Source organism: Theropithecus gelada, chromosome 11 (assembly GCF_003255815.1).
Source record: "Theropithecus gelada isolate Dixy chromosome 11, Tgel_1.0, whole genome shotgun sequence".
NCBI classification, from domain to species: Eukaryota; Metazoa; Chordata; class Mammalia; order Primates; family Cercopithecidae; genus Theropithecus; species Theropithecus gelada.
The window spans coordinates 69,777,172-69,802,874 of record NC_037679.1 but is presented as its reverse complement, the minus strand read 5'-3'; the positions used below and the strand labels follow the sequence as shown (position 1 = coordinate 69,802,874).

Below are 25,703 nucleotides of genomic sequence, written 5' to 3'. Positions count from 1 at the left end.
GAGCCGATCTGTTTGCTGAGTGTGGGCTGTACTTCTAAACCCGGCCAAAGTCGATGCGCAGCCCCTGGAGGTGGCACAGTTTGGGGACCCCTTGGATAGGCGTGCACTCGGGGAGGCTGGGAAGCCAGAGAGGAATGGGCCAAAGTTTCTTCGGGTGTCTGCAGAACCCAGGACCGCTCGCACAGCTTGCCTCTTCTCTTCCCGCCCCTGGCCTGCACGCGTGAAATCTGCAAATTCCCCTTTCAACTGCTGCACGCTCTCGTTCAACTTCGCCCTGGCTAGAATCGGGATAACCGTCCCGATGATTATATAACTTTCCGAGTTCAGGAAAGAGAAATCCAAGGGAGAGAAATGATGAAATTTTCTTTATGGACGGATTTTTTACCTCCAAAGTAAAGTTACAGAAGTGCACAAAAAATATATATACAAATACCCATACACCCACCACTCACAAAGAGTAACTTACATTTTGACTTATCTGGAAGAGGGTTTTTTCTTTTTAGTTACCAAATAAACCTTTCTCTTCTCCCAAGTTCCAGTATATCTTAATCCAAAATAAGTCAACCTTCTTTTATTTATTATTCTCCTTTTCCATCCTCACCCCAGATTTATCTTAAAGGGTAAATTCCAGGACCCCCGAAATCCCTCGGTGAGTTCCCACATGGCCAGGTCTGCAAACATCTAGCCTCAACGTACAAGATCCGGCGATGGCCGCAACCGGCAGTATGCACAGCTGCATTTCCTCCCCCAGCCCCTACTCCCGCACGCAACTTTGCAACTCACTCTCGGGCCCGATGTCGGGGGCGGGCCTATTTATTCGGCCCGTTTGGCGGAAGGATCCCGCGCGTGGACTCAGTTGCGCTCAACCATCTCCGCCCCGCCCCGCGCCCTGGCCCCGCCCACTCCCGCGCCCGGGCCCCGCCCCCTTCCGCGCGCCCTATGGCCCATAAAGAAGTCCCGGCCGGGCCGCTGCACTCCCCGCGCGCATCCGTGCGCCGCCCGAGGCTGTCTAAGGAGTCGGCGGCCATTTTGTTCTTCTCGTGGTTCCAGTGGGGAGAGAAGGAGGAAGCAGGGAGCGGGGCGGCAGGGGGGGGACCCGCCGCGGCTGCTGCCACCGCCGCCACCACCGCCTCTGCTCGTGGCGTGGGAAAGGAGGTGTGAGTCCCGGGCGCGAGCCGGCGGCGGCGCCGCTGCGGGAGGGTCGGCGGTGGGAAGGCGATGGCGGATTTAGACAAACTCAACATCGACAGCATCATCCAACGGCTGCTGGAAGGTAAGGGGGGCGGCGGGCGGCTGAAGGGGGAGGCGGGCCCGAGGGCGGCAGGCGGCCCCGGGGGCTCGAGGGAGGGGAGTTGGGAGGCCGTTTGGGCTTGCAGCACCGTGGGGAGTGAGATTCTCGAGTTGGCCCACGGGCCGGGGGCTGCAGCTGGAGGGAGGCCAGCCCGGGATCCTCAACTTGTCGCCAGCCGCGGACCCTCCAGGCTCCACTCATTCATTGCACGAGGATGCAGGCTTTCTCCCGGCCGTGGAATTTGAAAACTCCGCTCCCCACCCCCATGTTTCCCGCCTCTACCCGTTTGCCCCCGCACACCAGACGGGTCTTTGGAGCGATTGTTGGGCTGGGGGCCCCAGTCCAGCCTCTTGGACGGCGTGCGCCGTACTGTGCGAGATGGACTTCTCGGTGCTTGTCCCCATGGAAGGCAGTTTGATGAGGGCGTGAGTTCCACCGGGTTTGGGGGCTCTTTTCCTGCTTGCTTTTATTTTTCGTGGTTCTGGGGTCTTGGGGGGCCCATTTCTTGTTACTTGGTAACAAGCGTTCATGTCTCAAGAGGTGTGAGAACCTGTCTTCGCCTGCCCTCCAAATCCTTTTAAGTTATTCTAATCTTGGAGAGGTCTCCGCGCTCTTTTCCTGAACGTGCATCTGAACAGGAAGTCAGCAAGGCTGACGGTATCGTTATCTTTCCAATGTGCCAGGCTCTGTCTTGAGCACTTTGCGTCCATGAAATTATTACTGTAATAATCATAACTGGCGCTTCTAAAGGGCTTACTGTGTGTCAAGCATTCTTTGAGCACTTAACACAGATTACATATTCTCCCACCCATTGCAAGATATTTGCATTTTTTGTTGTTGTTTTTGTTATTTTACAGAAGAAACTGAGATGAAGTCACTTAACCAAGGTCACACAGTTAGTGAGTTGGGTTTCAAACCCAGATAGCCGGGAGCTAGTAAAACTCGCTACAGACAACACTGAAGGAAGGGGGCCAGTGGTTTAGTAAAGGTTAATAGAAAGGTTTAAATTTCGGCTCATCTAAGACTGGTGAGGTGCCTGGCAATTGATTCATGTTGATGTGGGAGAGGGGCGAGGTTCAGCTTTTAAAGACGGAAGCTGAAATGAGCTGCTTTCAGATTCAAGGGCATGTCAACAGATGCTAACATCTTATCCAAGACTTTGTAAGAATTCAGTCATACCCCTTAACTTGGACACTTCATAATGGGAACTTGGCAGTTTTAACTGCTTTTTGCCTTTATATAGTCCTAAAATATTACTGGACTATAAATACTGTGAGTGGTGGAGTCGAGGGCATGGCAGCTCTAGTGTTAGAATTTGCAGATCTTTTAAAGTAAGTTATTAAAATGAAACTCTGAAAATATCTCGTCCTTTTCTTAATCTGTGCATTCTTTCCTTTTATGCTGTCTTTAAAAAAAACACTAAATGTCATTAAGGACCCCTGAAATGCTCTTGAAATGTTATTGCAGGTGAAAACCTTGTGTTGTAGGTGAAAACCTTGTCATTCCTTTAATGTCAGGTATTTATATAAGAACCATATTTTTTCATGCTAGTTAATATAGTTCTTTATTTGAGGCAGCAGTTGGTCAGAAACTGATTAAAATAGTTTGCTGTAAGAAAAGAATTTTTTGTTAAATATTTTCTTTCTAAATTTTAAAATTCTGCCTATCTCTGCAGGGATATGTGTGGCTTTATTTCTCTGAGGAAACAGGAAAAGTTGGAATTTGCATGGATTAGAAACATTAGAATTTTAAGATCATCTAAGGCTTGCTAATTTAAGTTCTGGTTTGCCCATAACTGCCTCTGTATTCATAAATAGCTTTTGTTAATTTTAATCATTACAATCCTAACAAGTAGTTTGCCTAGTAAATAATGATACATCTAAAATGAGATCATTGTTTCTTAATAGTTCCTCTTGTTATATGGCACTTGAAAACCAGGTTTTCTTATATTTCTTTTTTTGCTGAAATTAATAAAGCAGTGCATTTTAATGCCTTGGGAATAGGCTAACTGCAAAGTATACTTAAATTTCCTTTTTTCTCGTGGGTGTTAAATTGGCAGAGAAACATTTGAAGATGATCCATTGAGGATATGTAGATATCTAAGTTAAATGATGTTGGTAATAAATTCTGTGCTTTACAAGTTTTTTATTTTAAAAAAATTAAATGTAATAATTTAAAATAGAAATGAGAGTCGCACTGTGTTGCCCAGGCTGTTCTCAAACTCCTGGTTTCAAGCAATCCTCCCACCTCGGCCTCCCTGGGTTTGGGGTTATAGTCATGAGCCACCATGCCCGGCCTGAATTTTGTGCTTTTCGTAATGCCCCCAAAACCTTTTTTTTTTCCCCCTTAAATGCTTTAAGATGTAAGTATATCTGAAAGTAGAGGCAATATGACTTTTGTGACCTTGGTAGACTTTTTCACGTGTTCAGAATTGATCTTTTAAGCTTGAGAGCAGTATAAGCTAGTTGAGAAGTAGCTCAGTAATAGTACTAAAAAGCTAACTGAAAAGTGAAGTCTTAAGAAAAACAGCATGTTGGTTTAGATCTTAGTCACTAACTTTGCAGTTCTTTTCTTTTCTGAACTCCTGAATGTTTCTGTAAGTAATGGCATCACCTCTGCAACCCACCATGGATGCTTTTATCCGAACTCTGCCTTGCTGATGATAAAACCTTAAGGTTGTTAACTGCTTAGTGTAACGGACAGTAAAACGGCATTTTGAGAGAAAATAAGCCAGCTGTTGATTTGGTCTGATGTATTGAAGAAAAGTGGGATTTGGGGCAGTTTTACTTTGTAAATGACCTCCTTCAAGGAGCCATGGAGGCTAGCATTTTTCTTGCACAGCAGGTGGTTGTAATACTTCACATCTTGGTTTGCAAGAAGCATCTTTGCTTTGAAGAAGGCCATTGTAAAACCGCAAGACCATGTCAGGTTCTGCAGAATTGCCTGACTTGTTTTATTGGTTTAAATACGACCTCTGCCCTGGCTCACAGAAAGTGCTTACACATTTAATCCTCTGATATATAAGGGTTGTTCTGAAGGTAGGGAGTGTTCAGATATTCTGAAACTCTAAGATTGTTTAAATAACCCATGTGTTCAACTTTTTGGTGCAGTATAAAATGTTCATATTCTGATGGTTAGCCGTCCCTGGTCCTAAAGATAATAAAGGACAAACATAATGGTTTAAAAAGGGGAAGCTTTCTTAATATGCTAACCAAAAAAACAAAAGTGATCTTTCCTAATGAACATCTGTAATTATTTAATTTTTTATTTTATTTTGGAGACAGTCTCACCCAGGCTGGAGTGGAATCCCGGCTCACTGCAACCTCCACCTCCTAGGTTCAAGCGATTCTCGTACCTCAGCCTCCCAAGTAGCTGGGATTAACAGGCACACACCACCACGTGCAGCTAAGTTTTTGTATTTTTAGTAGAGATGAGGTTTCTCCGTGTTGACCAGGCTGGTCTCGAACTTGTGACCTCAAGTGATCTGCCCACCTCAGACTCCCGAAGTGCTGGGATTACAGGCATGAGCCATGGTGCCCAGCCTGTAATTATTTGTTTACAGAAAAGGTAATTTTTACACTCACATCCAAGTTACCAATTTCTAATTCCCTCATTGATAAGAACTCTGGTGTTAGCCCTTGCCCTTCCTTCCCATCAGCATATTGGTTGTATGCCCATTTCCTCTCCTAGGCAAGGCAGGAAAGCTCTGTTGGAGACAGATGATCTGCAGCTTGCAGGAGTTCTTTGTTAAATCACAGCATTGAAAAAGGATTACTCTCCTTGTGCCTGCAGTGCCCTCTTGCCTGTCAGTAGCAGGAGGCAGCAGTGAAATCTGACAGAATTGTGTGTGACATTGTTGTGCTTGGGGGGGCATGTGACACGCAGGAGCAGAGCCCTGGGCATTCCTCCTCAGAACTGGGCAAATGGACATGAAGTTGTGGCCCAGCAGTGGTCAGCTGTGGAAATTAGTGAGGTGATTTGATGTCTTTGGAAGCACAGTCCTATTATAACCTGTAACCTGTTGTGCAGAATCACAGTACCAGTCAGCCCACTTGACTAGGTGAGGATCTCTGATTGTGAAGCAGGGAAATTATTGGTATTATGTGGACTTCACCATTTAACTTAATTTACAATCGAGGCCATTAGTTGACCTTAGAGATTGAAATATGAAGGAGATAATATTCTGGGTGTCAGTCGCTTTGTAGATAAAGAACTGGAAAGTCATTCAAGACCAAGAAGGAAAGATTTCATTTCCATGGAGCTTATGGAATTCCAGGACAGAGTTTGAGTTTACATTTTAAGGTCATACCTCTGTATCCAAAGCATCAAAAACAGATGATTTATTTATGGATCTTGGTGATTTGTCTGAACTCTCCAGCTTCCCCACTTCACTGGGGTTTACTGTCATCCCTCTTCTAGAAGGGAGTGGTTGTCACCGACAGTAAAGCTTACAGCAAATGAAAACTCAAAATGTAGGGTCAGATGTAGAGTCTACTCAGTGGTATATTACCAAAATGTGTTCTTAGACTGTGGAAAATTGAAGTTTTTAATGGATTGGCTTTACTCTAGGTGTAGAAAAATCAAGATGCTTTATTGAGAACAGTGAACAGTGTTTTGCAGCTACATCCTATCTGTCTTGAAAAAAATGGTGTCACTTTTATTTATTTTTTACTGGGTCTCACTCTGTCCCCAGGCTGGAGACCTGAACTCCTGGGTTCAAGCGATTCTTCCTTCTCATCCTCCTGGCTAGCTGAATCTGCAGGCACACACCACCACACCTGGCTAATTTTTTTTTTCTTTTTCTTTTTTTCTTAAAGACAGGTGTTGCCTAGGCTGTTCTTGAACTCCTGGCCACAAGGGAGGCCTCAGCCTCCCAAAGTGCTGGGATTACAGGCGTGAGCCACAGCTCCCTGCCTTAGTGTCACTTTTCAATGCCCGAAGTATAACCCCATCAGTTAGGAAAGTCAGGATGGGGAGAGGGCAGGGTGTGGAAACAATTGTGATAATCAGAACGTGGAAGTCTTCCTGCTGGTGACTTTGCAGAGAAACTAAAGGATTCTTTTTTTTTTTTGAACTTTTGTCACCCAGGCAGAAGTACAGTGGCAAGATCTTGGCTCACTGCAGCCTCCGCCACCCGAGTTCAAGCGATTCTTCTGCTTCAACCTCAGTTGTTGAGTAGCTGGGACTACAGGCACGTGCCACCATGCCCTGCTAATTTTTGTATTTTTAGTAAAGATGGGGTTTTACCATGTTGGCCAGGCTGGTCTCGAACTCCTGACCTCAGCTGATCCACCCACCTCGGCCTCCCAAAGTGCTGGGATTGCAGGCATTAGACACCATGCCCGGCCCAAAGGATTCTTGATATACTTTTTGCAGAAAAGAACTCAGTTGTTTATGGGAATGCTTAATGTTGGAAATATTTACTTTTTGTTTTGATTTGAGTCTTATTTTCCTAAATCTGTCAAATATCATGAGGCTATTGATTCACTGAAATGAATATGATGTGGCATATTGTTAAAATTATCACCTACTTTTTAACAGGATTATTTTAAAACAGCAAAATCTTCGTTGACTTATTTTTATACCACTCGTGCCTTTCTTGGGTTCTGAAACTTCATTAGAATTCAGCTAGGGCTTTTTTAGTGTGTGCTATTTCTTTAATATGTTTTTCTTTAAACAATTAAGGGGCATTTCTGTGGCAAGGAAAATACTTTTTTATTCCTCATAAATAATCTCAAACTTGTCTTAAATTTCCTTCCATAGTTTCCATCTTTGCTTTGCTTGTTGCCAGCAACTAACTTTCAAAAGTTGGTATTGCTTATGAGAAAGAGCTGGTGTTGTAAATAATCACCAATGCTATTTTATTTATTTTTTTGAGACAGGGTCTCACTCTGTGGCCCAAGCTGGAGTGCAGTGGTGTGGTCTCAGCTCAGTGCGGCTTCTACTTCCCAGGCTCAAGTGATCCTCCCATCCTGGCCTCCCGGGTAGCTGGGACTATAGGTGCATGCCACCATGTCCAGCTATATTTTGTATTTTCGGTAGAGACTGGATTTCACCGTGTTGTCCAGGCTAGTCTCCAACTCCTGAGCTCAAGTGATCCTCCCACCTCGGCCTCCCAAAGTGCTGGGATTATAGGCCTGAGTCACTGCACCTGGCTGCTATTCTTTTATAATTCAAATTTTTACCAGTTTGTTTTCAATAAAAATGTGTGGAAGTTTTTATAATATGCTCATGCCAGTGATTTGCCAGAAAAATAGATCAGATACATTTCTACAGAGCAACCTTCGCTTTTAACAGTAATAATACATTTTCCTGAATCTCCCTTTCTAGCCAGATAAAGAAATATTGATACTTCTACTGAAGAGTCACATCCTTAGGTCGAATTTGGTGTTGCTTTTTTATTGTTGTTTTGAGACGGAATTTTTTTTTTTTTTGAGACGAGGTCTCATTCTTGTTCCCCCAGGCTAGAGTGTGATGGTGCCATCTGGGCTCACTGCAGCCTCCGCCTCCTGGGTATAAGTTCAAGTGATTCTTCTGCCTCAGCCTCCCAAGTAGCTGGGATTACAGGTGCCTGCCACCACGCCCGGCTGATTTTTGTATTTTTAGTGCAGACAGGATTTACCATGTTGGCCAGGCTGGTCTCGAACTCCTGACCTCAGGTGATCTGCCTGCCTCGGCCTCCTAAAGTGCTGGGATTACTGGCGTGAGCCACCACGCCCGACCGAAACAGAGTTTCTTTCTTGTTGCCCAGGATGGAGTGCAGTGGCACAGTCTCGGCTCACTGCAACCTCCATCTCCCGGGTTCAAGTGATTCTCGTGCCTCAACCTCCTGTGTAGCTGGGATTACAGGCGTGTGCCACCATGCCCAGCTAATTTTTGTATTTTTAGTAGAGATGAGAGTTCACCATGTTGGCCACGCTGGTCTTGAACTCCTAACCTCAGGTCATCCACCCTCCTCAGCCTCCCAAAGTGTTGGGATTACAGGCATGAGCCACCGCGCCCGGCCTTCTCCTTTGGTTTTGAAGTTCAATGTAGAACAGATTCTTAATTGGGAGGGTGGTATGGTGGACGCACCAATAGATCTAGCATTGCGTCCTCGTGTCCTTAAGCTCTGTGACTTTGGACCAAGTCATTGTAAAATGGGAGATGACAGTGCCTGATTTCCTAGGATTGCTGACAGGATTGAATGGCAATATAAAGCCCTTAGTACAGTGCCTAGTGGGTAAGTGCTCGGTAAATGTTAACTACAGTGAGTAAATAACTGTTTGATGGACATTGAAAATAGTGAAGTGGGCTGGGCGCGGTGGCGCACACCTGTAATCCCAGCTACTTGGGAGACTGAGGCAGGAGAATCACTTGAACCCAGGAGGTGGAGGTTGCAGTGAGCCACAATCACGCACCACTGCACTCTAGCCTGGCAACAGAGTGAGACTTCATCTCAAAAAAAGAAAGAAAGAAAGAAAGAAAAACATAGTGAAGTGAATTTGTATGCTTTTGGCTGATATGGCAACTTTTTTTTTTTTTTTTTTTTTTTTTGAGATGGAGTCTCACTCTTATGTCCAGGCTGGAGTGCAGTGGCACGATCTCAGCTCACTGCAACCTCCGCCTCCCGGGTTAAAGCGATTCTTCTGCCTCAGCCTCCACAGTAACTAGCCACCACGTCCAGCCTGATATGACAGCTTTTAAGAACTCTCCAATGTTCACTTGGACTGCCAAGCCCCATAAGCCGCGTTTGAAATCTCTGTTAGACAATTCAACGTGAAAATTAAGAGTAATTCTAGATTTTCATGCTTTGAAAAATACTCCAATAAAGCCTGGTAAGCAAAAGGCACTATTGTTTTGTAATTTTATAGCACAGAAACATGCTTTTTGCTCATCAAAAGTATATAGTCTGGGCTGGGCACAGTGGCTCCCACTTGTAATCCCAGTACTTTGGGCGCTGAGGCAGGCGGATCACCTGAGGTCGGGATTTCGAGACCAGCCTGACCAATATGGAGAAAACGTTCCGTCTCTACTAAAAATACAAAATTAGCTGGACATGGTGACACATGTTTGTAATCCCAGCTACTTGGGAAGCTGAGGCAGGATAATTGCTTGAACCTGGGAGGTGGAGGTTGTGGTGAACCGAGGTCATGCCATTGCACTCCAGCCTGGGCAACAAGAGTGAAACTCCGTCTCTAAATAAATAAATATATAGTCTGGAATGTGTGTTTAATTCTAGTGCCACCAGTCAACACTACTTAAAGATTTATCCAGATTTCAGTCATGCAACAGATTTTGAGCACCTGCTGCTTGCTGGCTATGGCTTGTGTACACTACAGAGCAGGGTTATTGCTGTGGGTTTTACTACAGTGGGTTTGCATTCTACCAGTGGGGCCAGATGAGCCGGCAGAAGCAAACTGCAAGTATAAAACAAATACAAGCATGGTGGAGGTGGGGGTGGTGGGTAGTGACCTGATGTTGAGAGAGCCTTTCAAAAAGCATGCAGCAAGCTTGTGAGGGGAGAGGAGATGGATGAGAGAAGCTTTTCTCCAGGGTGAAGTGTGGTGTCTGTGGTGTCTAAAGGCTGAGCAGCTGTATAATAACTGATGGAAGACGGTTTTGGCAGTTTCTATCTTTATATAACTTTTTTCCTTCCGCTAATTGTAGGGAATTTAAGAAGCTTTCAGACCATGTTTGTTGATGTTTTTCATAAGCACCATTCTTTAAATATGAATCTTTGTTCTGAAAAAGCTGCATCTGATCTTAATATGAAGAGTAATTTTTAAGTCCAGGTACAGTGGCTCATGCCTGTAATCCCAGCACTTTGGGGGAGCCAAAGCAAGAGGATCACTTGATCTTGGAAGGTTGAGGCTGCAGTGAGCTAGGATCATGCACTCCAGCCTGGGTACCAGGCTTCTTCCAAAAAGAGGAAGAATTTTTAAATTGTTGGTAGTATTGCTTTTGCTTTTTACTGATCTCTGAATGTCCCCACCCAGAGGACAAACAGAGAAACAGAATAAAGGAGTTATGTTCAAAGGTGACAGTGGAGAGCTTCCAAAGCCAAAAAAAATTGTTAGCAACATTGATTTCATCTGATGGCATTGACTAAATACAATAGCATTCATAAAACAAAGTCTGCCATTATATGGTATGAGCCAATTATCACAGAAATATTCTCCTGGAAGACTTAAAGTCAGCTATTCATTCATAAGTGTGGGACTCTGCTGAAAAAAATTCACGTTGAAACCGGAAGCTTCTAGGATTTCTTTCCTAGCCAAAAATAAAGCTTCCTGCTGGGCATTGTGCCCAAGTTTTTGGTTAACTTGTGGTGAAATCACTAATGATTGGCATTTTCTGGCCAATGAAGCAGGGATCCCATCTTTCACAGGGAGTATTTCTTGAGTCCTAACTCTGTTATGTATGTCTAGAGAGAAAAAGAAAATCACTTATGGAAAAAACATTATTTGTTGCTCAGTTGCTGTTTTATTAAATATGCATCTGTTTCATATCTTTCCTCGAAGACTATCATTACTATGCTTTTATTGCTTCTTGTTGTATAACATTTTTATCAGAATGAGACTTAGTTACATATTTTGGGGTCCAAAAGTGAACTTTATAACTGTAAAGTTAAGGTACATTTAGCAGTTTAGTGCTACTTTATCTGTATCTAATGAGTGTCCAATCTGTTATGACTGGAACAAAAACAGAAAATTTCTTTCCCACAACTACCTACCTGCTGACAAGTGAGCTCTGTTGCAAAGTTTGTACTTTGGTAGAAGAACCCTAAGTGCTCTGGTGGTGTGGATGCCCCATGCTGTGCAGTGATTTCTTTCTCCCATTATTACCTTATCTGTTCAAATTATTAGGAAACGTGCTTTCTTACAGTATAGCACATGACTGACATCCTTTGCTACAGACGTGAGCATAAACACAAATGCAGGCCCAGAAATTGCATGGCAAAATAAGTACAACGAACCAACATTTTCTTTTTTTTTTTTTTTTTGAGATGGAGTCTCACTCTGTTGCCCAGGCTGGAGTGCAATGGCGCAATCTCCGCTCACCGCAACCTCTGCCTCCCTGGTTCAAGCGATTCTCCTGCCTCAGCTTCCCGAGTAGCTGGAATTACACGAATGTGCCACCACTCCCGACTAATTTTTGTACTTTTTTTTTTTTTTTTTTTTTTTGAGACGGAGTCTCGCTCTGTCACCCAGGCTGGAGTGCAGTGGCCGGATCTCAGCTCACTGCAAGCTCCGCCTCCCAGGTTTACGCCATTCTCCTGCCTCAGCCTCCCAAGTAACTGGGACTACAGGCGCCCGCCACCTCGCCCGGCTAGTTTTTTGTATTTTTTAGTAGAGACGGGGTTTCACCATGTTAGCCAGGATGGTCTCGATCTCCTGACCTCGTGATCCGCCCGTCTCGGCCTCCCAAAGTGCTGGGATTACAGGCTTGAGCCACCGCGCCCGGCCAATTTTTGTATTTTTTAGTAGAGACGGGGTTTCACCATGCTAGCCAAGCTGGTCTCGAACTCCAACCTCAGGCGATCCACCCGCCTCAGCCTCCCAAAGGGCTGGGATTACAGGCATGAATCACCGCGCCCGGCCAACATTTTCGTAATGAAATGAAAGCAACACAAACATTTTTTCATAGGTAAATTAAATCAGAGATTCTCAGGAGGAAATACCAATGGTCCCATGGTCCTCTGAAAAACACTGATGCGGAAGGTTCTGAGTATTTCCAATCCTGTTTCTTTTCTTTTTTTTTTTTTTTTTTTTGAGACAGAGTCTCGCTGTGTCACCAGACTGGAGTGCAGTGGCGCAATCTTGGCTCACTGCAACCTCCGCCTCCCAGTTGAAGCAATTCTCCTGCCTCAGCCTCCCGAGTAGCTGGGATTACAGGTGCACGCCATGTTGGCCAGGATGGTCTCCATCTCTTGACCTCATTATCCGCCCGCCTCGGCCTCCCAATGTGCTGGGATTACAGGCGTGAGCCACTGTGCCCGGCCTCCAATCCTGTTTCTAATAGCATTCGCAGAGACAGGATGGCCCCTTTTTTTGGAATACTATAAAAGAAGTCTTACTTGATATCGAAGATACAATTAAATCTTGTCTAATATTTTAAGATTCTAATTAGACATTAAAACCATGTTTAGGCCGGGCGCGGTGGCTCAAGCCTGTAATCCCAGCACTTTGGGAGGCCGAGACAGGCGGATCACGAGGTCAGGAGATCGAGACCATCCTGGCTAACACGGTGAAACCCCGTCTCTACTAAAAATACAAAAAACTAGCCGGGCGAGGTGGCGGGCGCCTGTAGTCCCAGCTACTTGGGAGGCTGAGGCAGGAGAATGGCGTAAACCTGGGAGGCGGAGCTTGCAGTGAGCTGAGATCGGGCCACTGCACTCCAGCCTGGGCGACAGAGCGAGACTCCGTCTCAAAAAATAATAATAATAAAAATAAATAAAACCATGTTTATTATAAGTGTCCTGAAAATGAAGCCACTCAGAGAAAGCTAGTTAAACCATGTTTTTGCCCATTTATCTAAATCTTGTATTGTATTTTGTATTTTGGCTTCATTAGACTAATTGCGGTTTTTCTCCTCTGCAGTGAGAGGGTCCAAGCCTGGTAAGAACGTCCAGCTTCAGGAGAATGAAATCAGAGGACTGTGTTTAAAATCTCGTGAAATCTTTCTCAGTCAGCCTATCCTACTAGAACTTGAAGCACCACTCAAAATATGTGGTAAGTTTGGGGCACACAAGTTATCTTTGGTTACGTGATTGATTAACTGAGTCAAGACTATGTTGATGACCTTGTATTAGCTAGCAGAATCATTCTCCTGTTTGTGAATAGCTTGGAACTACTAAAAATTAAGTTAAATAGTAGCTTTAGAATAAATACCTCTAATGGACTTAGTTTACTTAGATATACTTCATATTTTTAAAAAATATATTTTGCTGAAGGAATAAACATTGCAGAAGAAAAAATGAAACTAAGAATGGAGAGCCAAGGAAAGGTCTGAACTACATAGATGTATAGGAATATGTTTTAAGTTTAAAGCAACACTGGTTATAACTAAAAGTAGAACTTCCTTGATGTTGATTTTGTGGTTCTGTTTTCTGCATAATGGAAGCAGATAATTTGTGTTTTAACTCAATGTAAAACTAAACTGTTTTCATTTGAGTAATATATTCTTATAGCATATTTGCATTGATAAAACTTTGTGTTCTTTTTTTTTTGAGACGGAGTCTTGCTCTGTCGCCCAGGCTGGAGTGCAGTGGCCAGATCTCAGCTCACTGCAAGCTCCGCCTCCCGGGTTCACGCCATTCTCCTGCCTCAGCCTCCCAAGTAGCTGGGACTACAGGCGCCCGCCACCTCGCCCGGCTAGTTTTTTGTACTTTTTAGTAGAGACGGGGTTTCACCGTATTAACCAGGATGATCTTGATCTCCTGACCTCGTGATCCGCCTGTCTCGGCCTCCCAAAGTGCTGGGATTACAGGCTTGAGCCACCGCGCCCGGCCATTTTTTTGTATTTTTTTAGTAGAGACGGGGTTTCACTGTGTAGATGGTCTCAATCTCCTGACCTCGTGATCTGCCCGTCTCGGCCTCCCAAAGTGCTGGGATTACGGGCTTGAGCCACTGCGCCCGGCCTGTGTTCATGTTTTTAAAAGTAAAATGTTCTTTGGCATTATCTAGCAGGGAGAAATTGAAAGCTAAATGCATTGATGGGTGGGGGGTGGGGGTCGTGTGTATGTGTGTATGTGCTTTGCTCAGACTGGGCCAAGGCTCGCTAAAAGTGCAGCAGTTCTGCTGACACAGTACCTAGAGACTGAGCTATCAGAGATCTGATATTGATCAGTCATCCTGAAAGGAATACCATGTTACTTGGCAAGAAGGCATGCCTGGACATAATAACCCTTTCCACAGAATAAATTCTTAATTAGTTGAATTTTGTGTGAGGTTCTGGACATACACATATACTTAAAAATTTTATTAAGTTCAATTGAACTAAATATGATGCCAGTTTGGAAATTACGTAGTGTTGGCTGTCCAGTTAAACTCTCATTACTAGAGGTCAATGCCATTGTACAATGAATTTTTAAAGAATTTCTTTCTAAAACTTTGTTAGTGGATTGAGCTGTAAGTATGGGAACACTGTGTAACAAAATTCTTGCTTCTAGGTGACATCCATGGGCAATACTATGATTTGCTGCGACTTTTTGAGTACGGTGGTTTCCCGCCAGAAAGCAACTACCTGTTTCTTGGGGACTATGTGGACAGGGGAAAGCAGTCATTGGAGACGATCTGCCTCTTACTGGCCTACAAAATCAAATATCCTGAGAATTTTTTTCTTCTCAGAGGGAACCATGAATGTGCCAGCATCAACAGAATTTATGGATTTTATGATGAATGTAAGTACTTTTCTATATCTCAGGAAGTTATTGAAATTAAGATATTTATCATAAACAATTATCACGCACTTCTGTTAGGAATTGTGAGAGTTTAGATGCAGTGGTATCATCTCTCATGTTTTCTATTTCATCAACTTGTTTTTAACTTAGCTTTTTAGGGGAGGTGGGGGAACAGAGTCTCACTCTGTTAACAGCCCAGGCTGGAGTGCAGTAGCACCATCTTAACCTCATTGCAACCTCTGCCTCCCAGGCTCAAGCGATCCTCCTGCCTCAGCCTCCCAGGTAGCTAGGACTGCAGACATGCATCACCACGCTCAGCTAATTCATGTATTTTTTTGAAGAGATGGGGTTTCACCTTGTTGCCCAAGCCGATCTGAAACTCCTGGACTCAAGGAATCTGCCCACCTAGGCCACTCAAAAGTCCTGGGATTACTGGTGTGAGCCATGGCGCCCAGCCAGTTTTTTCTCTCTTGGGTAGAAAAAGAACACTGCCGCTGTAATAAAATAAGGTCTTGGATTCTTTTATGATGTGATGATCAGATTAGGAAATAATGATCATGGTAGTGGTTTCTTTAAGATGTAAATTGTTGTATTCACAGATAACTTAATTCTTGGTAGAAATCTGAGAACCGGCCCGGTGCGGTGGCTCAAGCCTGTAATCCCAGCACTTTGGGAGGCCGAGACGGGCGGATCACGAGGTCAGGAGATCGAGACCATCCTGGCTAACACAGTGAAACCCCGTCTCTACTAAAAATACAAAAAATTAGCCGGGCGTAGTGGCGGCGCCTGTAGTCCCAGCTACTCGGGAGGCTGAGGCAGGAGAATGGCGTAAACCCGGGAGGCGGAGCTTGCAGTGAGCCGAGATCGCGCCACTGCACTCCAGCCTGGGCGACAGAGCGAGACTCCGCCTCAAAAAAAAAAAAAAAAGAAATCTGAGAACCATTCTAAATAGTTTTAAGCAACTTTATTATGTAATTTCATTCCATAAAATTAATCTGTTGAAAGTATACAATTCAGTGATTTGTAGTAAATTTATAGTTAACGCGACCATCTCACCGTAGCCCCCAGGCAACCACTAATCTACTTTTTGTCTTTGCTAGAGAACATTGCATGCAGGAATGTTGCAATGTGTAAATAATTAGTTTTTGAAATTATTATGGTTTTTCTCCTCTGGCATAACCGCACCCAGGAAGAATGGCAATAACTTCCCTAAAACTAAAATGTGCTGAACAAAGATTATTTTTACAGTATTTTACGCATTTTGTGACTCATTTTGGATTGTTTATTTAAAGGTGCACTTTGATTTGACTATTGACAAAACACAGTTCTTAAAGCTTTGCAAATAGGCTGGGCGCAGTGGCTCACGCCTGTAATCCCAACACTTTGGGAGGCCACGGCAGGTGGATCATGAGGTCAAGAGATCGAGACCATCCTGGCCAACATGACGAAACCCTGTCTCTACTAAAAATACAAAAATTAGCCAGGCGTGGTGTCAGATGCCTGTAGTCCCAGCTACTTGGGAGACTGAGGCAGGAGAATCGCTTGAACCCGGGAGTCGGGTTCAGTGAGTCGAGATCACACCACTGTACTCCAGCCTGGGTGGCAGAGTGAGACTCCGTATCAAAAAAAAAACTTTGAAAATAATCAGTTTGATAAAGGGTTTTATGTCAGAAAAGGTTTTGAATCTTTACCTTCACCTTCCTTTTGTGCTTATTTCTGCCAGGAGGGGTTTCAGGTTTGGAGTGAAGGGGTGGTTAAGGAACTTCAGGTAGTTGGCATTTGCTAATATGATTATAGGGAGATCAGCAAAGTGTTGTCCCTGTGGCCCTCCCCTAGACCACATCCTAACTTAGAGTCTCCAGATGTGTGTTTTTCCATCTCAATTCACATAGATGCAGTGAGCTAGCACATTTGTTAGAAGTGCATCCTAGAAAGATTATATTCACAGACTGAGCCCTTCTACTACCACCCTTTCCCACAACTGGATGTTTGCTTGGTCTGTGTCCTTGAGATCCAGCTGGTAAGATGAGGTGGCAGGAATGATCAGGGACAAAAATTCTGTGGGTTCTGGACTGACTGATACCATTGAACCTGTACAGGAAAGATACTCGATATTAACAGGGATTCTGTGTCAAAGAAGTACCAGTAAGCCAGTTACTACTCCTTAGGTAGTGAAATACAAGGCAGATGTGGTGGGTTTTTTTTGTTGTTGTTGTTTGTTTTTGAGACAGAGCCTTAAGCTGGAGTGCAGAGGTGGGATCATAGCTTACTACAACCTGTAATTTCTGGGCTCAAGCAATCCTTTCACCTCAGCCTCCCTAAGTGCTGGCATTACAGGCATGGGCCACCACACCCAGGCAACATTGTGTTTTGGATACTTATTCCAAGTGTTACTCTTGAGTTAAGAAAGGGTTCCTTTTACATAACTGTTAGCCCAGCAAATACTTTTCATGTTTGCACTGATGAATTCAAATCCATTTGACCTCATTGTTGTGACTTCTATCCTAACGTAATGATACTAGCTGCATCAGTTTCAGTTTCTACTCAATGCAGAGGCCTTTAAAATGACTTAGAAGATCGGTGTCGGTTGGTATCAGTTTCGACTCCTGTTTGATCATCAACACAGTTTATAGATCAAGCATCCTGTCTCCCATCAGGCAGATACAATTTGCCATCCAGTCTACTTGTGGGCATAAAAGTGCCCTTGACATAGGTGGCTTCTGGTTGAAGGCTTGCAGACATTTAGTATATATATTATATATATTAATTTTATTAAAATGAAAAGTTGTATTCAAATGTTGATTTTCATGGGACAATTTAAAAACCACTGCCTGTTTTCCAGGTACATAAGTACTTTATACTACCATTTCTTTTTTGTTTGTTTGTTTAAATTTTGCAAATGTGATGAAAAGGCTGAGGTATATGTTGTTGGGTAAAACAGGAGTGTCTGTTGATCCATTTCTGCTACCGGAGCTGTCTGATGTACAGTAATGGGAAACTGCATTACAGGTTATGGCTCAGAATCTTAGGATTTGGAAGCTAGACGATTACCCTGGTTAAACCTTTTAGGACCCAGATGTTCCTAGTGGTTTGAGGTGGCCTTAGGGAGGATATGAAGAGAGAAGAGAAAGAGACAGCCCCACGCTTAAAGTGCTGAGAGGCAAAAGGAGGAAGCAAACTGATTTTTCATGGAGAGGCCAGCAGAAATTGGCAAGAGAAGAAACTGGAGTTTGTGGCATGACTAAAGAATCAAAGGCCGGGCATGGTAGCTCATGCCTGTAATCCCAGTACTTTGGGAGGCCAAGGTGGGTGGATCACTTGAGGTCAGGAGTTCAAGACCAGTCTGACCAACATGGTGAAAACCCATCTCTACTAAAAATACAAAAATTAGGTGTGGTGGTGCACACCTGTAGTCCCAGCTACTCAGGAGATTGAGGCAGAAGAATCCCTGGAACTCGGGAGGCTGTGGTTGCAGTGAGCCGAGATCACATTGCTTTACTCCACCTGGGTGACGGAGTGAGACCCCACCTCAAAAAAAAAAATATCCAGAAGTGAAGCTGACCTTGGGGAAAGAGGAAGTCACTATCACTGGGGGGCTAAAGGCAGCAGCCCTGTTCTTATAATACAGGTTAAGTATTCCTTACCTGGAATGCTTGGGACTAGAAGTGTTGCAGGTTTCAGAGTTTTGTGTTTTGTTTTGTTTTGTTTTGTTTAATTTTGGAATATTTGTGTTATAATTACTGGTTAAACATCCCTAATCCAAAAATCTGAAATCCAGAATGCTCCAGTGAGCGTTTCCTTTGAGCATCATGTGAGTGCTCAAAAAGTTTCAAATTTTGGAGCATCTTGGATTAAGGATACTCATCTTGTGGTGGTGGTGGTGGTTAGTAGTATTGCTGTTGGACATGGGAGGTGGTGTTTTTGCAGATTGCCCATCAGCCTTTCGTAAGGAGGAGTTTGTTGGGTTTTTTTTGTTTTTTTTTTTTTTAAGATGGAGTTTCATTCACTCTTGTTGCCCAGGCTGGAGTGCAATGGTGCGATCTTGGCTTACTGCAACCTCTGCCTCCCAGGTTCAAGCAGTTTTCCTGCCTCAGCCTCCTCAGCCTGGCAGGAGGAGTTTGTTGAACTTTCAGAACCCCTCCAGTGAAGGAGTTAGTAGCCTCTAAAGAAATGCGCAACAGAGTGACCCACAGAGTTAGACCCAGTCATTGAGAAACCAGAAATTATTAGGAGAAAAGATAACACTCTTCTCTGCAGAGAGAAGGCAAACATTTGTTGAATTTACATTACATTTCAAGCCCTGTGCTAAACTCCCTAGACTGCTTGATTTGCATTACAGGGTGGGAAGTGTGGTTCAGGTCAGTTGTTTGGGCTGGCCCTAACTCTCAAAGGAGAGGTACAGGTTTAAACCTTTCGATGTCCCTGTAGTCCCCAGGAAAAGACTAAGGACAAACTCTTGGTTTGGTTTGGTTTGGTTTGGTTTGGTTTTTGAGATGGAGTTTCGCTCTTGTTGCCCAGGCCGGAGTGCAATGGCACAATCAAGGCTCACCACAATCTCTGCCTCCCGGGTTCAAGCGATTCTCCTGCCTCAGCCTCCCAAGTAGTTGGGATTACAGGCATGCGCTACCACACCCAGCTAATTTTTGTATTTTTAGTAAAGAAGGGATTTCTCCATCTTGGTCAGGCTGGTCTCAAACTCCCAACCTCAGATGATCTGCCCGCCTTGACCTCCCAAAGAGCTGGGATTACAGATGTGAGCCACCCCGCCTGGCCAAACTGTTGGTTTTTAAAGATTGTGCTTAGTATAGTAAGGTACAGGAAACAAAGGCATCTGGACAATTGGACAGTCCTCAACCAATCCAGAGAAATTTGTTCTTGCAAGGTATGTGAGTAGGTTTTAAACTCAGAACATCAGTTTCCTGTAGAAGCAGTGCATAGTGGCATATTTCTGTCAGAACTGCACTCTGACTCCAGAATGTGTGGATGCCTGTGCTGGTGAGAGAACGTGACCACCCTGTGACATCAGGCCTGTGGGAGCATGTGGAGTCTGTGCAGTGTTGGAAACAAATGCCCTGTAGTGCCTGTGAGAGGCACCACTGCCATGTGATCATTGTGCCTCCTGCTAGAGCACTGAGGCCTGGGGATCCTCTGGTATCTGTAGGTTGTTGAGGGGAGTACATGGGGAGTGGGTGCTAACTCAGGCTTCCTCAGAAGGAAGGTCGTAATGCCACATGGTGTAAGTTCGTAATCGCCTTAAGAATTAGGGAACTAGCTGCGGTGAGATTGGACAAAGCATACTGGATTTCAGACAGAATTGATGCTACCAGATAATTCCTGGGATTTGATGGCAATCCTTAATCATTATCAAATCTGGAATTCTGGTTTCATACTTCTATGGAATTTAAAAAGATTTCATGTGAAAATGTAAGTCATTGCTTTTAGATCAGATGTGTCTCTCCTAAACCCCTTCCCTCCAGGAGAGTCTTTCTTTAAAGAGATGGGGTGTCACTATGTTGCCCAAGCTGTTCTTGAACTCCTGGGCTCAAGCGATCCTCCTACCTCAGCCTCCCGAAGTGCTGGGGTTTACAGGTCTGACCCACCACGCCCAGCTCTTATTTTAAAAGAGTGTTAAAATAAGATGGTTTTATTAAGATTCTTAATAAAAACATAGTTTCGTTTGCTTAGAAAGCACCCAGAATCTTGCTTTGGGGGAAGTTAATCCTGAGAGAATGAGCCTACGGAACAGTAATACTCTCTTTTTAATCACAGGTAAAAGAAGATACAACATTAAACTATGGAAAACTTTCACAGACTGTTTTAACTGTTTACCGATAGCAGCCATCGTGGATGAGAAGATATTCTGCTGTCATGGAGGTAGTTGGGCTGATTTTTGTTCCAAATAGGTTTTGATCCCTTCCAAAGGATGAACACTTTAACATTTGTGAGTTACCATTGGGATGACTTCCTCTGACAGAACACTCTCCTTTGTTGATGTGTTGCATTGCACTGTCACTCCGATACAGCCAGGATTACTTGGATAAAAATCTTAAGGAACTGATTTATTACAGGGAATTCTAGACTCTGTAAATTAGGATTGAAAATAGAGCAGAAAATGTTTATTTTTATTTTTTGTAAGGATGAGTTCTCACCATGTTGCCCAGGCTGGTCGCAAATTCCTGGGCTCAAACAATCCTCCTGCCTTGGACTTCCAAAGTGCTGGGATTACAGGCGTGAGCCACCGTGCCCGGCTCGGAAAAGTATTTTTAACTATAAAATAAACAATATGTAATTTGCTATGCCAGGGATCCTCTAGAACACTGAAGATGTGAATAGATTTTCCCTTGTTTGTTTTTTATCCTCTCAGAACTTTCTCTGACTTGGATTTTAAAAGTTATTTTGGCCAGGCATAGTAATTCGCATCTGTAATTCCAGCACTTTTGAGAGGCCAAGGTGGGAGGATTGCTTGATGCCATGAATATGAGAACAGCCTGTAACATATCGAGACCCCTGTCATTAGAAAAAGTGTTAAAAATTAGCCAGGTGTAATGGTGCACACCTGTAGCCGTAGCTCTTTGGGAGGCTGAGGCGGGAGGATCACTTGAGCCCAGGGGTTTAAGGCTGCAGTGAGCTATGATCGCACCACTGCACTCCAGCCTAGGCAACAGAGGAAGACCCTATCTCTAAAAATATATACATACATATTTTATAAGCTATTTTTCTTTGCTCAGTGGTTGTGCTTTCTATAATGTAATTAAAATAGTAATTGCAAAGAGAATTTCTTTTCATGTATGGTGTGAAATTAATCAGCCATCAAAAAGCCAACATAATGTCTTTTATCTCTGTGCTTCTATACTTACACAGGTTTTGGTAGAGTTGGATACATGGTTTTTAACTCTTATAATATGCATCCCATATTGTAACTCGATACAATAAGCTCTTGTAGATTTTAATGGTCTATGAATAGTGCAGATTTCCTAGAGAACTACCTCTCACTGAGCATCCTTATCTTCTCAGCTCAGTCATTATAAGCCATCAATCGTAACATCGCTCATTATTGTCATCAACTGGGGAAGCCCGTAGAAGAGTTTTTTAAATCACTGGATTTTATTTTACAGTGTTCTGTATAATGTAACTGCCTCCATGTACTGTTTAAACCTGCAGCACCCCATGCATTACTGCATATAATTCTAGTGTGTATCCAGTTGTCCTTTTTCTGTGTGTGTGTGTGTTTTTTTTCTTTTAACCAAAAGTAAATAAAATATAATCCGATTTCAGTTTTTGTGTCAGGATTATTGAATTTCTCTGTAGACAAATGGAACTTTTGAAGGGGTAATATCCTTTTAAAAGTTTTGCTTTCTTCATTTTTCTTTTCCTCATTGAATAGGTTTATCACCAGATCTTCAATCTATGGAGCAGATTCGGCGAATTATGCGACCAACTGATGTACCAGATCAAGGTCTTCTTTGTGATCTTTTGTGGTCTGACCCCGATAAAGATGTCTTAGGCTGGGGTGAAAATGACAGAGGAGTGTCCTTCACATTTGGTGCAGAAGTGGTTGCAAAATTTCTCCATAAGCATGATTTGGATCTTATATGTAGAGCCCATCAGGTATTGATTTTGAATTTTACATGTACACTTAAGAGCATGTGTGTGAGCACAGATTCTCCTTGTTGATTTTGGTGGGTAGGTATTGCTTATTTATACAAAGTGTTTCTGGAACACAAGATATCAGGCTCAATGGGAAACTGAAACGTGGTTTTACTTACCTAATATTTGCACCTATTTATACTGAAAAAATTTTCTCTCGAAGGTGGTTGAAGATGGATATGAATTTTTTGCAAAGAGGCAGTTGGTCACTCTGTTTTCTGCGCCCAATTATTGTGGAGAGTTTGACAATGCAGGTGCCATGATGAGTGTGGATGAAACATTAATGTGTTCTTTTCAGGTAGAGCATGCTTTCAACATTATTTCCTTTTACTATGTTTGCACTTTGCTGGTTGAAAAATATAATTGCCACTTTTTGCTTAGTGTTCATTTATGCTAAGTAGGCTGTTTCTATTTTCCCTTAACCAGTGTGTGTTATAGTTGAATAATGTGTGGATCCCTTGTAAAAGAAAAAATTAATTATGGCACCTTTTCCCAGTGTTTAATTATGATTTTTTTGCGTTGCATATGGGCTCCTTATGCTTTTATGGCTGTTTTACTGTAGATCTAAAACCATAATGACAATGTAATGTTCAGCTAAAATTAAATCACCACTTGCATGTGAAAAGTACTGAGTGCCTCGTGCTATGTGTTTACTTAGTTCTGCCCTCTAGTCTAATTTCCACAAAACTTCTGTTAATGTACCACGACATCATTTGGCCTTCATTTGGCACAAAAGCATTATTTAGAATCTGCCTCAGCCTTTTTCTCATTTGCAAGGTTTTTTTTTTGTTGTTGTTGTTGTTGTTTTTTACCAATTGTCAGAGAACTTGCAGCTTTCAAAATTCCAAAGATTGTGCAAGAATCCCCTGCAGGTTGGAGAAACACTTTCGTAAAGAACTTTCTCCCCTATATCAGAAGGAATAGCTAAAGATATTACCAGTACTCAGAGACAAAATAATTTGTCCAGATCATAGATTTTTATCTCTTCATCATAGCCTTAATTACTAAATGTTTACATGTCAACTTAGCTTGTGTTAATATGCTAGGGAGGCTTTTACAGTTGTTGGGGCGTTGTAAACGCCATCTGAACAAAAGATCTGAATGAAATGTAAGGACTCTTTAAGATTTGGGGTTGAGTATATTTCCTAAATGAACTGTCTTTTGAATCTCTCCAGATTTTAAAGCCTGCAGAGAAAAAGAAGCCAAATGCCACAAGACCTGTAACGCCTCCAAGGGGTATGATCACAAAGCAAGCAAAGAAATAGATGTCATTTTGACACTGCCTAGTTGGGACTTGTAACATAGAGTATATAACCTTCATTTTTAAGACTGTAATGTGTACTGGTCAGCTTGCTCAGATAGATCTGTGTTTGTGGGGGCCCTTCCTTCCGTTTTTGATTTAGTGAATGGCATTTGCTGGTTATAACAGCAAATGAGAGACTCTTCACTCCAAAAAGAAAAGTGTTTTGTTTTTTAATTCTCTCTTCCTTTTGCAAACAATTTTAATGATGGTGTTAAAGCTGTACACCCCAGGACAGTTTATCCTGTCTAAGGAGTAAGTGTACAGTTGATCTTTTTAAATTCAGTACAACCCATAATCATGTAAATGCTCATTTTCTTTAGGACATAAAGAGAGCCCTAGGGTGCTCCAAATCTGTACATGTTCTTGTCATAAAATGCATACTGTTGATACAAACCACTGTGAACATTTTTTATTTGATAATTTTGTTTCAAAGGGATTGCTTTTTCCTCTCATTGTCTTGTTATGTACAAACTAGTTTTTATAGCTATCAACATTAGGAGTAACTTTCAACCTTGCCAGCATCACTGGTATGATGTATATTTAATTAAAGCACACTTTTCCCCTACCGTATACTTAAAATGACGATTAAAGCCATTCTTTTAAATATTTGTGACTCTTTCCTAAAGCCAAAGTTTCTGTTGAATTACGTTTTGGCACACCCCTAAGTACAAGGTGGTATGATTGTGTACACATGCTGCCTTCTCGGGGATTCAAAAACAGGTTTTTGATTTTGAATAGCAATTAGTGATATAGTGCTGTTTAAGCTACTAATGATTAAAGGTAATAACATTTTGTACAATTTCCATATAGTCTATTCATTAAGTAATCTTTTTACAGTTGCATCAGGCCTGAACCCGTCCATTCAGAAAGCTTCAAATTATAGAAACAATACTGTTCTATACGAGTGACCGATTATGCTTTCTTTGGCCTACATTCTTTATTCTGCGGTGAAGTTGAGGCTTATAAAAAGTTAAAACAAAGGAACTAACTTACTGTCCACCAGTTTATACAGAACTCACAGTATCTATGACTTTTTTTAAACTAAGATCTGTTAAAAAAGAAATCTGTTTCAGCAGATGACCGTGTACAATACCATGTGGTGAAAATGAATTCAGACTTATTAAATGATGAACTTGTTAAATCCTCTCAGTGTCTATTTATCAGCACAATACACACAGGAGAACTGTTGATGGCATATTGAATAGATTTTCCTGAATAAATTGCTCTGGAAACCACATGGTTGCATTTTGGTTTTGTCTTCTTTCATATAGTCTGTTTTCCAAAGATGGATTATAATACAGATACTAATACTCTTCGAGTTGTAACCTGGAGACAGTTATTCATGTAACAGAGTGATGAGGTGGAATGATCCTCCTCCTCTACCGTTTGGGGAGATGGGGATTAATCTGTCTGTGTCCATAGTTTTCTTACTGTCTGGTTCACTTGAACCTAGTGGCGAATTTGAAAGCAGCTCACTTCATTATTCTGAGTCAGCCACCTATATTTTCATGCACAGTTCTTTGATCTCTTCCCCCTTCCCTGGTTTATATGGAACACAGTATCACGTCATATTTTGTCATAAGTATATATCTTAATTTCTCAGAGGTACGCTAAAAATGAGTGAAGAGCATGTCATTTGGAAAGCTTTTTTTTCTGTTACAAAGTGGTCTCCCTGAGGGCATTGGCAGAGGACCTAGTGAGGAACTGTTTGAAGGACACAGAACAGCACAGGGCCGTGGACTCCCCTCTGCTAACAGGCTCCGGTCCTGAGGCATCTGCACCCTGCCCTGCTCCCATCAAAGAGGGAAGGGGGACCTCATGACCTTCCTGCTCCACATTGACAATATCCAAACTTATGCTGTTTCACTTTTATGTAATACTCTCCCAGACGACTTTGACCATAGGAGAAAAAAATGAACAATAATTGTGTCAAAGGCAAATTCTGCCCATCTTTATATCCTGAACGTTAATGAATTGACACTAGGATTTCAAAATGCTATGAAGTTGTAAAATTGAGCTGCTGTACTTGGATTATATCATTATTGGAGTGTGGTATCTGGCTCAAAATTTTCTTAAGG

At 42.7% G+C, this 25,703-nt stretch overlaps 1 protein-coding gene across 1 annotated transcript; it reads left to right on the top strand.

Annotated features, from left to right (window-relative positions):
- Nucleotides 1-947: 947 nt before the first annotated feature.
- PPP1CC (protein phosphatase 1 catalytic subunit gamma) lies at nt 948-24,862 on the top strand. Its single transcript, XM_025401508.1, has 8 exons — nt 948-1,273; nt 12,874-13,005; nt 14,445-14,675; nt 20,445-20,549; nt 22,060-22,283; nt 22,486-22,620; nt 23,498-23,558; nt 24,463-24,862. Exons 1-8 carry the CDS (start codon nt 1,219-1,221, stop codon nt 24,531-24,533), a joined length of 1,014 nt encoding a protein of 337 aa, XP_025257293.1. The 5' UTR covers nt 948-1,218; the 3' UTR covers nt 24,534-24,862.
- The last annotated feature ends 841 nt before the right edge of the window (nt 24,863-25,703 follow it).